Below are 13,378 nucleotides of genomic sequence, written 5' to 3' on the forward strand. Positions count from 1 at the left end.
TGAGGAAAAGTGCCCTGCAGCTGCATTTCAGCTCTGAATCCCAGCTGGGCCGCATACCGTCTCAGGCTGGAGGTCTCCGAGGATGTAATTAGCTGGTTTCTCATCGCAAAGAAAAAGGACAGAGGGACCATTCTCTTTCCCAGGCCCTTATACATCACACCTTTCCTGCTCCGATTATGCTGTAGAGCTTCACACGAAGGAGAACCCTGTAAATGTAGTACTAGTGCTCGTGTTATCTTCGGTCTCTGAGACGGGTGGTTGGATATCGGCTTAGCAGATCCTTAGAATTGTGTCCAGTGTGAAAACGAAATAGATCGTTGTCAAAATAATTGTGAATATAACAGAACGTATATATCAACGCATACTGGATTTTCACACCCAACACTTAAATGGTGATAAATACACATATTTCAATTTTTGTTCTAGAATTCTTTGCTTTGAGACAATTCAATTGTTCCATCGTCTGCTGGTGGTCTTTTGGTTGAAGCTGGTTTGAGGCCCATATTACGGGGTGGTATCAGAAGGTTTCGAGACTCGCTCTGTTTATATTTTATTTATCTACGTTTACACACAAGCACCTTCATAATAAACCCCTTGCACAGCAATACAGCTCTCCCAGTGTTCCTGCCACCTCTCGAGTCTCGGAAGTCTTCTTTTCGAAGTGCCGAATCTTCATTATAGTCGGCAGGAGCCAAATCTGGCGAGCGAAGTGGCTGGGGAAGCGAAATAACTTGGAATGTTCTCCACAGTCATCGTCCACGAGTTGCCGAACGCTTTTGACATTTCCGGGGGTCGAGCTTGTCGACTGTCTTCCTGATCTTCCAGCGATGTTCTTGAAGCGCCCCAAGACGATCGGAACACCGCGAACGACTCGTCGCAGCATCGGCTGTCAAACGTATGTTGTGTCAAATGTCTCTGTCGCAGATGTGCCCAGTTTTACGCAGAATTTCACGTTTGCTTCGCGTTCTTCTACAAACCGTTACCACAACCTCGGAGGCACACGATTGTAAAAGACGACTAATGCACGAAATTTTCCCTTCGTTTGAACTAGAAGACCTGAAACTTGAAGCACAAATCCAGCTCCATGAAGATATGCTTAACATGAGATGGAGTGCTATATAGCTCAAACCCCATTGAACACCTTTTACTACCACCCTCGTGGCTGAATGAGCACAATACCTACCGCACCGTTTCTCTCTGAAAGCTTGCCAAGTTGTGCTTATTACCGCCTCACTGCCTCCAAGTCTTATCCAAATATCAAAGGGCAACAAATAGGCATTATTTCTTTATTTTTATAGCAGAAACAGCACAGGACAGGCTCATCAGCACACACAGAACCTCCCAGCTGTTAGTTTATTTGCCTTGTAATGGAAAAAAAACCCAAATATCACTTCATATCACTTCTCCGTAATGAAGCCTGAAGCGCGTATGAGCGTCGCGCAGATTTCGCTAAATCCACATGATAACACGTGTGTAATGAAACATGACCTTCTCTTTCAGTTCTCACCCTCTGCTTTCGCCTGGCGCTAAAGCGCTGAGCACAGAGGACTGTTGTTTTCTCACCTGAAGCCATTTATACGATACGAGCGATGTTTTTTTACGCTCGGTTTGTACCGCGTAAGCACTGTTTTAACGTTGTTCTACAGTTTTTTTCTAATAACACTACTAATAAAAAACATTATACAGTTATTTCTGAACTTTTTGCGGACCCTCGGTGGCTGACCACTGACCTACATCAACTTCCTTCTGCACATGCAGGAAAGAAAAGGATTCGTCCTGTGAAATCGAATCTCCAGGCCAGATGGATTTGATATGACTATGGGGCATTTTTAAAGGAAAGGAAAGTAAAGGCAAAGCACAAACCCCTTGTCGCAGGTCAGAACACTTACATGGCTGCCGGAATTAAAGCTGCAGTAAGCAGGATTTTGATCAAAATTGAATATACGGTAGTACCTTAGTACCGTTTTTTTTTTTTTAATGCAGTACTGTATTGTATCAGAAATAAAGAAAATGGCCTTTTACCCACTTTAGGAAGCATAATTTGGTTTTAAACTCAAAGAAAGGGAGGACATGAAGTTTACAAACCATTTACCGTAATTTCCGGACTATTAAACGCACCCAAATATAAGCCTCACCCACTGAATTTGACAAAGATTTTTATTTTGAACATAAATACTCAGCACCTGTCTATAAGCCGCAGGTGTCTACACTGAAACTAATGAACTTTACACAGGCTTTAATGAAAGACAGTGTCTGTAACACGGCTTGTATCTAAACAGTAGCCTACCAAGAAAGTCATTGTTCACTGTCTTCCTCCTTCCTTTCACAACTATTTCTCTCGAGAGTTTATCTTTTGGCATCGCAGTGCGTTTAAAAATCACCATCGGTGAAGCTTTTCTCCCGATGCCGTGCAGCTCAGAACACAGGTGAAGTGTGTTTTCATGCCCGGTTGTTTTCAGCGTGACGAATGATTCACATTTCCTGTAGACAGTCCGAGTGAGTGGCAGGTCAAACGTCAGAGGAACCTCATCCATATTTATGATGTGGTGCGGCCCGATTCAGTGGGAGCGCATCTGATTTAATATAAAGAGTTTCATTGGTTCACCTGAACCCGTTCTGCAATTTCATTGGTCTAATGTTTTGGGGTTCAGTTTTTTGGCATGAAGTTTGTGAAACCGAGAAAAACCCAGGAAAAAAATCCATAAATTAGCCGCTTCGTTGTTTAAGCCGCAGGTTTCAAAGCGTGTTAAAAAAGTAGCGGCTTATAGTCTGGAAAATACGGTAGTTGAGTTAAAGTTGAGTTAAAATGTGACTCCAGTAAAAGTAAAAGTGTCCCTTTAAACTTTCACTTGAGTAAAAGTAAGTGTTTCAAATGTACATAAGTATCCAAAGTACTATGATTTATTATAACTATAATGTTCTTATTATCATTTTATCACAAGACTCTTTACTTAATCAACTCATTTGATGTGAAAAGACTCGAATGTGACTCTCAGCACACTGATCTATTAATAGAATGATATTAATGACTCAAACACTGATTGATTTCTGTTATAATGATCATGAGCCCAAAACCTCAAAAACAAAAAATGTGTCGTACTAAGCTTAAGGAAGATCTTCCACTCCAACCCATGTAGAGCAGATCTTCATTAAGCTTGTGCACAGGGCATCATCATGCTGGAACAGGTTTGGGTCTACTAGTCCGAGTAAAGCGCATCCAAAGACAACTGTTTGAAAAGTTTTTGAGGTAACAGTTTGGGTAAGAAGTCAGATTTCCCAATACTCATGTCCATATAATGTTTTTATTACACATAGCCAGTTTTATAGGTTTGTAAATATCAGCAAATTATCCCTAATCACTGTCCACAAAATCCAAAACACAGGACCGGAGCTTCGACTTCCCTGGTGGGCTTGCAAAAAAAATTACGGTTTGGAAAAACAGGGTGAGGTAAAATAAAACCGCCGGTTACTGCCAGACTCAATTTAAAAATATTTACAATCCAGACAATCGCGGTGTGCCTTAAGGTTTAGTTTCTGCTACTCGATGCTGAGACGGCTGCTCTTATTCCCATCCTATATATGGACACAGAGCTCCAACTGTGGGCATTACAGCACTCGGATGATCTCCAGAGAGCCTGACTCATTCACACAAGAGACGGGCTGCCAGACTCACTTCCTGTTCGTCCCTGAGACGACCTGGTTCCCGCGCTGTCATAACAGCTGCCCGTGAAGGCGCTCGGCGAGCTGCCGTGTGAACGCAGCTGAACGTCTTCGTTTTTACTCCAAAATGTCATGTGACAATGATCAGGGGAGTTTTTTATTATCGAAAACAAGGACACTCCCGTCCAATGTTTTTTTTTTGGGGGGTTGTTTTCATTATGAAAAATATCCCGCACACTCCAGCACAAGCTGGGAAGATTCCTTGACCCAAGCGTATCACAAAGCATGACGAAGAATGGATTCATTTGAAATATTCCTGCTATAGAGTTTTTTTTTGTGATAACCAGTGGTGGACAGTAAGGAAGTAAACGTAATTGGTTACGGTATTTAAGTAGCTTTTTCACATATCTGTACTTTACTGAAGTGTTTCCATGTTGGCAAACTTTTACTTCAAATTCACTACATTTTAAAGTCAAATATTTGACTTTTTACTCAACTACATTTTGTGAAATCAGTAGTTACTGTTTAAACCAAGTCACCAATCAGGATCGATTGATAAGTCACCAATCAGGATCGAGCGCACGCTCTGTTTTGAACGTGTTTTGTTTGGTGCTTTGTGTATCTACTGATCACCAAAATACAGTTCAGCATCAGTTCAACAGCAAGCAAAACATTTAGTTATAATAAATTAGTACTTTGGATACTTAAGAACATTTGAAGGCGAAACATTTTTGTACTTTTACTCAAGTGAAAGTTTACTTTTACTTTCACATTTTACTCAACTACATGGTTTGTCTACTCGTCCAACACTGGTGATAGCGTGTCACGTGGCAAAAGAAAACGTCAACTCAAAGCTTTTATCTAATTCAAGCTCTGAGGATCGTTACGCTAAACGCTTCCTTTGCTAACTTGAAAGTGACTTGGATTCGGCCTCCATTACGAAATCTGGTTAAGGATGATTATAATGATGATGGTGATTATTATTATTATTATTATTATTATTATTGTTACGAGGGATCACGAGCTCAAAATCTGCTTCTAGTTTAAACCACCCCCCACTTTGCTAGTACACTGGGGAAAAAAATGCACTTCAAATTGAGCTGAGGAGCCTGTGTGTGTGTGTGTGTGTGTGTGTGTGTGTGTGTGTGTGTGTGTGTGTGTGTGTGTAGCGGGTGGGAAGGTCATGGGAAGGCTGTGCTATATTAAGAGTCTCAGAAGCAAAGCAAATTTCCCAAAGCCTCTGTTTAAAAAAGTGCGGATGATGAAAACACGCTGCTCGAGCTGACATGAAGAAGAAGAAATCAGCCATCTTGGTCTCTTTTAATGTCAAGCTGTACTTTAATACTAATTATTAAATATATAACGAGGTGGAAGCTGGGCAATGGACTTATGAGTTCAAATCCCAGCCCCACCAAGATGCCACTCCTGGGCCCCTAAGCAAGGCCCCTAAGCCCATGATGCTCAGGTCCATACATGAGATAACAGTAAGTCGCTCTGGATGAGGACGTCTGCCAAAGATCATAAATGTAAATGAAAAACAGAGTTACGTTGTCTAGGGAGCTCTGAATGCATCTTCAGGGCAGATCACAGCTTCATTATTAATCAACTTATGGAAAGCATATATACAGTTGCCATAACATAAGTGATAATGAGCTGTAAAATTGGTTCATTTTGAAAATAATTATTACTTTGGACCAGAAGATCATGAGCTGAAGCACCACCAAGCTGCTACTGGTGGGCCCCTAAACAAGTCCCTAAATCCTCAACAGCTCAGTTGTGTAAAATTCTGTAAATATAATGCTGTAAATGTAAATGAAACACACCGTATAGCTTAGCGTTTCACGTCACACCCCACATGTTCGTGTAGATCGTCCCATTTTTCCGATGTTATTATAAACTCCACTCTTCCAGGAAGACTCTCACTGGGTTTCGGAGCGTGACTCTGGGGATTTGTGGTCACTCTGCTACTAAGACTTTGGAGAAATCCGGCACGGATGATGTATGAGGAGGACTGGGTTGCAGTCAGTGTTCTAAGTTCATCCTAAAGATGGTTCGATTGGGTTCAGAAGGTCAGGGCTTTGGTTTCAACCTCTTATAGTGTGTTATAGTTATGACTTCAATCATTTAACAGTTCCTTCATGATTCCAGTAAACACAAATACAGAGGAGCTTCCTAAATTAGCAAATAATATAAGACCTCGTTCTACATGTGCTGTACATCTGCTCCATCCACGTGGACACGCTCACGTGCGAGCACACGCACGCAGACGCACTCGTGCACAACCGCAAATCAATAGCTAATACATTTCTACAGCCAATCAAAACAAAAGCCATGCATGCAAAAAATCTCCCCCTTTTACTCTTTTATCTCTGCATCACGTTGTATGTACTGTATTTGCTAGTCAGCTCACACACACACACACACACACACACACACACACACACAGACGCATGCTCTGTCCCAAAGAGCTTAATTAGATTTTACACTGCAGCGCTTCAGCAAATAGCCCAAAGTGACACACGCTCACAAGCACAAACATGGCAGTGCGGCTCTATCCATGTGTGTGTGTGTGTGTGTGTGTGTGTGTGTGTGTGTGTGTGTTTGTGTGTACGTGTGTACAATGTATCCTCTTGCATGAACCGGGAGCCACGTGAATGCCATCATAACCATACTGTATGTTCTGGGTCATGTGGGTTCTCCTCTTGCATGGGCAGGGAGCCACATGAATGCCATCATAACTATGTTGCATCTTCTGGGTTCTCTTCATTCATGGTAAGGTTACTTCAATTAAGATGCAAAACCAGACCTCCGACCTCCCACCTCCTCAACCCCACCGAAGATCTTTGAGATGAACTGGAACACTGACGGCACCACAGACTTGCTCAAACATCATCAGTGCCAGATTTCTCCAAAGCCCCTAGAAGCAGAATGACCGCAAATCCCCAGAGCCACGCTCTAAAATCCAGTGACAGTCTTCCTGGATGAGTGGAGCTTATAATAACAAACAATGGAGGAATACATTTAGAATTGGACCTTCTAGAAGAAAATGTGGGGTGTGATGTCATGTGAATGCCATCATAACCAGGCTGCGTCTTCTGGGTTCTGCTCGTGCATGGTCAGGGAGCCACGTGAATGCCATCATGATCATGTTGCATCACCAAGCGCACCAATGTCACTGATTGCATTCCTGGACCAGACCATTAACCGACCGCGTGCACCTTCATTAGGACGTGCGCGCACGTGCACTGGGCTTCTCTACGGGTGCTACATAAAGCATGTCACGTCTTTCACCCTGAGCGTTCCTTTTTTTTTTTTTTTTTTTATTGGATTTTTTTTTTTTTTTTTTTTTTGGTGCACATTTGAGGAACCCTTAAGGATGCGCGTGCACCGAACCGCGTCTTCCTGCAGGTGAGTCATGGAGTAATAAAAAAAAAAAAAAAAAGACAAACCACCGTGTGTCTTGAGGATCTCTCGAAACGTGCACCGTGTGTGTGTGTGTGTGTCCTTGAGACAATGCCCTAAACGCTGAAATACCGAGTGCGCATTTTAAGCATCAAGGCTCGTGTGAATGCAGAATCCAAGCTCAGAGAGATAAAGAGAGGGATGAACATGGAGATGGAGGAGAGCATCAGGCACACTTACCGGTTCTGCGGGATCCGGGCTGAGGGCTGAGATGGTAGGAAAAGCGCATGGTCTTGAACTGGCTGGAGAAGCTGTCGGACGGCGGCTGCGGCGGTGGAGGCTGCGGCGGTGGCGAGCTGAAGCCAATCAGCGCGCTCCTGGGTCGGTTCAGCTGCATTGCCTGCCTGCAATTCTGTCGTTTGCTGCGCAGGAGCACGGGGTTGGATACAATTGATGATGATGATGATGATGATGATGATGATGATGGTTATACGATCCACACACACACACACACTCAAACAAACCAAGAAGAGAAAAGGATCACAGTGCTGCTGAAAGTGGTGCGCTCCTGCCTCCAGGTGCCCTTCCGAGCCGCGCGTACAGACCCGGTGGCGATCTGGAAGCTGGACGGAGTCCCGGTCAAACAGAAGCTATCCGCCGGCGCGCCATCCAGCTGTGGAGTACAAATCCCATCCGTGGCCCTCTGGACAGCGTCAAACTCCATGAAAGAGAAGAAAAGCTCAATCCAGGTGTTTTACACACACTAACACGACCCCTGTGATCCGTTTTCAACTCGGGCCTGGATTTATTTATTTATTTGCGGGAAATAAAAAAAGGCGCATTTTTGCGTTATAAATAAACAATTCAAAGCGCGTGTATATGCGCGCGCGCGTGTGTGTGTTCAAGTCGTTACTTTACACGTTTCATCTCTTATAATACTACGAGGCTACCAAGACTCCTTTCTGTTGCCATCGTGCCAGAAGAAAAGAAACAAAAGAAAAAAAGAAAAGACATGAAACTAAAAACGAGCGCAAAACAATTAAAAAAACCAAAACTTTTCTAATCCATCTTCCTGCCACGTCTTTGTTCAGGAGGCCTGGGGGTTGAGATCTCACCGACTGTTCCAAAGTGCCAGGAGAAGAACAATAGCCATGTCAGAAAGTTGCTTCTCGGTCACACGGACGAGGAAAAATTAAAGTTGGCCGCAGGGTTCTGAGCGCCTCCGCAACCCCGCACACGATCCGGTCCGGTCCGCTCCTGGAAAATGTGCACACTCAGCTGTATTCAGCTCCGGACTGCATTCAGACCTTCTGAGAAGATCTGATCCGTCGGTCTTCTCCAAAACGCGCGTCCGGTGCCGCAGGAGAAGCCGTGGAGCTCGTGCGCCGCGCAGTTTCCGTGCAGTCGGATCCCACTTCCAGAAGTGCCCTCTGAGGTCTCAGCTCCTTCCTCCTGGATCCCTTGGAGCCCTCCTCCTGCTTCCCCCCCCCCCCCAAACCAGTCCCCGCTCCCCCCCCCCCCCAAACCAGTCCCCCTGAAAGGTGATGTGCGATTCCAAAATTGAGCCGATTCCTTTCGATCGACTCGTTTATTAAGCTCGGTTCAGGCGGATCACATTGAAAGAGATTTATTTAATAATAATATTTAAATAATAATAATAAAATACAAAATAAATAATGATAATATTAATAATAAAATAATAAGTCAAAATATCGAAGCAAATTTAATTAGCAGGTTTCATTGAACAAATCTACAAAATGTAATTTAATAAAAGATAAAAGTGTGAAAAAGCAAAACAACATGTATTTCTTCTGCATCTTCTTTGAACTGGACGAATCGAGATTTTGATTAACGCGAACCGATTCATTAAAGAGAATCGACTCAGTGGAGGGAAGTGGCCAAATCCCGGGGTGTGGGTTGGTGGTGGTGGGTTTAGACATATTTTTATTATATAACAGCACCAGTTACTAAAAACTAGACACTAAAAATATTGTGCGTATGTGTGTGGAGCATAACTCACTTTCCGACATCACCAAATGACTCTTTGGATTGAATCATCACGCGAATCGATTCCCAAACACAGGCAAAACAGTGATATACGCTGAATCCTCATACTACACCATCTACATGATACTATTTTACTAATACTAGTGTCAAAGTAACTACTTAGTAGTCTAGAATGCAGTTTGGATCACGCCTCTGGACATCTCAAACCTAAACCCTCCTCTTCCTCTCTTCCTCTCCTCCTCCTACTTCTTTTCTAAGTCTGGTTCTCATTTAGGGTTTTTCTTCCTCCCCCCAGTCTATGGGTTTTTAGGCTTGAAATTTGATGCGAAGAAAAACTCAGAGGATTTGAAAGAATCTCTTCCACTCACTCACTCTCTCCCTCGGTGTGTGTGTGTGTGTGTGTGTGTGTGTGTGTGTGTGTGTGTGTTAAAATCCCTTTGTATTTTATGGTCTGATGTGTTCTAAAAGATGTTGTGGTGGGTTTTATTCCCTGCATTGACCATCTACTGCATGGAAATCCCACATGGTCTGTGGAGAATAATGGAAACAGAAGCCAGTAAAAAGTCATGACCTCCTGTGATGGTACTCATGAGTTGAGCTCCAGGACCTGAGAGATAAAATATATATATACACCCAGTTTGGGTTTGGTTTGACCTTGAATGTAATCTGAAATACAGTTTTGAATGCTGTTCCACAAATGAGATTATGAATGAGATGACAACAAACCGAGGCAAAAGTATCGGGACACCTGACTTTTCCAGCCATACGTGGTTCTTCGTCGACACACAAGCGTATAGGATGTCTTTAGATGCCCTTAAATGAAGTTTCCCAATTCCTTTTCCCTGAACCTGATGCAGAATGACGATACCCCTGTGCACAAAGCTTGTGTGCTTTCCAGGGGTTTTTTCCAATGTATCCAGACACCTGACTTCTCCAGCCATATGCTGTTCCTCAACAAAAAGTTCACGACGCTCAAGAGTATACGACATCTTTGGATTCAGTAGCATGGAAATTCTTCCTTTGAACTAGGAGACACAAACTTGTTCCAGTATAACAATGCCCCTGTGTGCAAGCTCCTTGAAGATCTTCCTTTCATGGGTTGGAGTGGAAGATCTCCTGCTGTAGCGCTATGAATCCTATTGAACACCTTCAGGATGAATTTTTCATGCGGACTGCACCCCGAGCCTCTTCACCTCACCTACATCAGTACCTGAATTAATTAACTCTTGTGGCAGAATGAATCTCCACAAAATCTAGTGGAACATCATCTCTGAAAAATGGACGTTGTTATAACAGCAAACAGAGAATACATGCGCTTCAAACGAACTTTTAAAATGACCATATAAATGATGTTAATAAAATATTAAGATACATTGACAGATCTGTTCAGGAGGTCAAATGAAAATGACTGAACATGAATAAAATAAATTGTGAGTGAGGAGAGCAAGACTAAGCATCTCCTGTGCACGTTTGATCCATTCACGTTGAATAAGCAGCTCATATTCCAGAGGCGTGGACTTCACAGACCACTGCAGGAGTCACGAATGAGCGCAGAGTCTTGATGTACGTGCAGGAGGTCACCGAGGTCAAGAGTGAAGAGAGAGCGTGCAGAGAACATATACAGCTGCAGCTCCAGATCAGCTGAAAGCTCCACCCTGAAGTGTATGTTTACGTGAAAACAGTCTGACGTGAGCAGCTCTCGCTCACTGATCTTCAGCATCACGTTATTGGGAAAAGACTCGACTCTGCGCGTCCGATTCATTGCCACGAATAACAGAAGCAATTACAGCTACATTCTGCACCGTCAAAAGTATCTGGACACCTGCCGAATGAAGTGGAGGCCAAGATCACGTTATTGAGAAATCCAGCGTATACCTAGAGAAGATATGGGTTTCCCAGGATGCAATCCCAGATGACTCAGCTCAGCTCATGATGACGTCAGCACGAAAGCTGAAGTTTTGGAAGCTGATCTGTTTGAGCAAAAGTGTATAAAGAAGAATACCCAGGTAGTTAAAGAGCATTGTGGGTAAGGAAAAAACTGGCAAGTCAAAGATTAAAAAACAAAAAAAACACGTATACAATGTATACAGCTACACTATATGTGCAAAAGTTTGTGGACACCTTAGCATAAGATCTTAAATGTAGTCGAAATAAAAAAAATCTTGCATGATAATTTTGGATAAAACAACCAGATTTAAATCTCATTTTAGTCGAATTTCTACCCTGAACCTTCATCAATCACATGCACACTTACTGCAAGGTTACTGAGGCCACGCCCCCTTTCCTCAATCACCTAACGCACATCATTTCTTGAATCCTACATGTCAAAAAAATTTCCATCTTGGCCAGAAATCACATACATTTATGTTTCAAATAATAAATTCTGAAGAAGTGTCTCATTGTTTGGCTTTGGAAAAACTCACATATATTGTTAAAAGAAAACCTGAAAAGACTTTTAGAATATAGGATCCCTTTATAGGTTTTAGAAGGTAGCCGATCAGAGTCTTTTTTCTGGGTAACTTCACTTAACATATATTAATTTTGGATATTGAGGTGCCATCGTTTTTGACCAAATGTGTTTTGGGTGTGTGTGTGTACATGTGTACGTATATCTTTGTGTGTATATATATACAGTGAGGAAAATAAGTATTTGAACACCCTGCTATTTTGCAAGTTCTCCCACTTAGAAATCATAGAGGGGTCTGAAATTGTCATCGTACATGTCCACTGTGAGAGACATAATCTAAAAAAAAAAATCCAGAAATCACAATGTATGATTTTTAAACTATTTATTTGTATGATACAGCTGCAAATAAGTATTTGAACACCTGTCTATCAGCTAGAATTCTGACCCTCAAAGACCTGTTAGTCTGCCTTTAAAATGTCCACCTCCACTACATTTATTATCCTAAATTAGATGCACCTGTTTGAGGTCGTTAGCTGCATAAAGACACCTGTCCACCCCATACAATCAGTAAGAATCCAACTACTAACATGGCCAAGACCAAAGAGCTGTCCAAAGACACTAGAGACAAAATTGTACACCTCCACAAGGCTGGAAAGGGCTACGGGGAAATTGCCAAGCAGCTTGGTGAAAAAAGGTCCACTGTTGGAGCAATCATTAGAAAATGGAAGAAGCTAAACATGACTGTCAATCTCCCTCGGACTGGGGCTCCATGCAAGATCTCACCTCGTGGGGTCTCAATGATCCTAAGGAAGGTGAGAAATCAGCCCAGAACTACACGGGAGGAGCTGGTCAATGACCTGAAAAGAGCTGGGACCACCGTTTCCAAGGTAACTGTTGGTAATACACGAAGACGTCATGGTTTGAAATCATGCACGGCACGGAAGGTTCCCCTGCTTAAACCAGCACATGTCCAGGCACGTCTTAAGTTTGCCAATGACCATTTGGATGATCCAGAGGAGTCATGGGAGAAAGTCATGTGGTCAGATGAGAATAAAATAGAACTTTTGGGTCATAATTCCACTAAACGTGTTTGGAGGAAGAAGAATGATGAGTACAATCCCAAGAACACCATCCCTACTGTGAAGCATGGGGGTGGTAGCATCGTGCTTTGGGGGTGTTTTTCTGCACATGGGACAGGGCGACTGCACTGTATTAAGGAGAGGATGACCGGGGCCATGTATTGCGAGATTTTGGGGAACAACCTCCTTCCCTCAGTTAGAGCATTGAAGATGGGTCGAGGCTGGGTCTTCCAACATGACAATGACCCGAAGCACACAGCCAGGATAACCAAGGAGTGGCTCTGTAAGAAGCATATCAAGGTTCTGGCGTGGCCTAGCCAGTCTCCAGACCTAAACCCAATAGAGAATCTTTGGAGGGAGCTCAAACTCCATGTTTCTGAGCGACAGGCCAGAAACCTGACTGATCTAGAGAAGATCTGTGTGGAGGAGTGGGCCAAAATCCCTCCTGCAGTGTGTGCAAACCTGGTGAAAAACTACAGGAAACATTTAACCTCTGTAATTGCAAACAAAGGCTACTGTACCAAATATTAACATTGACTTTCTCAGGTGTTCAAATACTTATTTGCAGCTGTATCATACAAATAAATAGTTAAAAAATCATACATTGTGATTTCTGGATTTTTTTTTTTTAGATTATGTCTCTCACAGTGGACATGCACCTACGATGACAATTTCAGACCCTCTTATGATTTGTAAGTGGGAGAACTTGCAGAATAGCAGCGTGTTCAAATACTTATTTTCCTCACTGTGTATATATATATATATATATATATATATATATATATATATATACATATAATGTGTGTGTGTGTATATATATATA

The 13,378-nt window shown here is 42.7% G+C and overlaps 1 protein-coding gene across 1 annotated transcript in view; it reads right to left on the minus strand.

Annotated features, from left to right (window-relative positions):
* fgd1 (FYVE, RhoGEF and PH domain containing 1) overlaps positions 1–8,160 on the minus strand; it is a 65,227-nt gene extending 57,067 nt beyond the window's left edge. The window contains exon 1 of the mRNA XM_083554874.1: positions 7,303–8,160. Coding sequence (XP_083411000.1) covers positions 7,303–7,459 — 157 coding nt within the window. The 5' untranslated portion in view covers positions 7,460–8,160. The remainder of the gene's footprint in view (positions 1–7,302) is intronic.
* Between the last annotated feature and the right edge of the window lie 5,218 nt (positions 8,161–13,378).

This window comes from Silurus aristotelis, assembly GCF_946808225.1.
Source record: "Silurus aristotelis genome assembly, chromosome: 11".
NCBI classification, from domain to species: Eukaryota; Metazoa; Chordata; class Actinopteri; order Siluriformes; family Siluridae; genus Silurus; species Silurus aristotelis.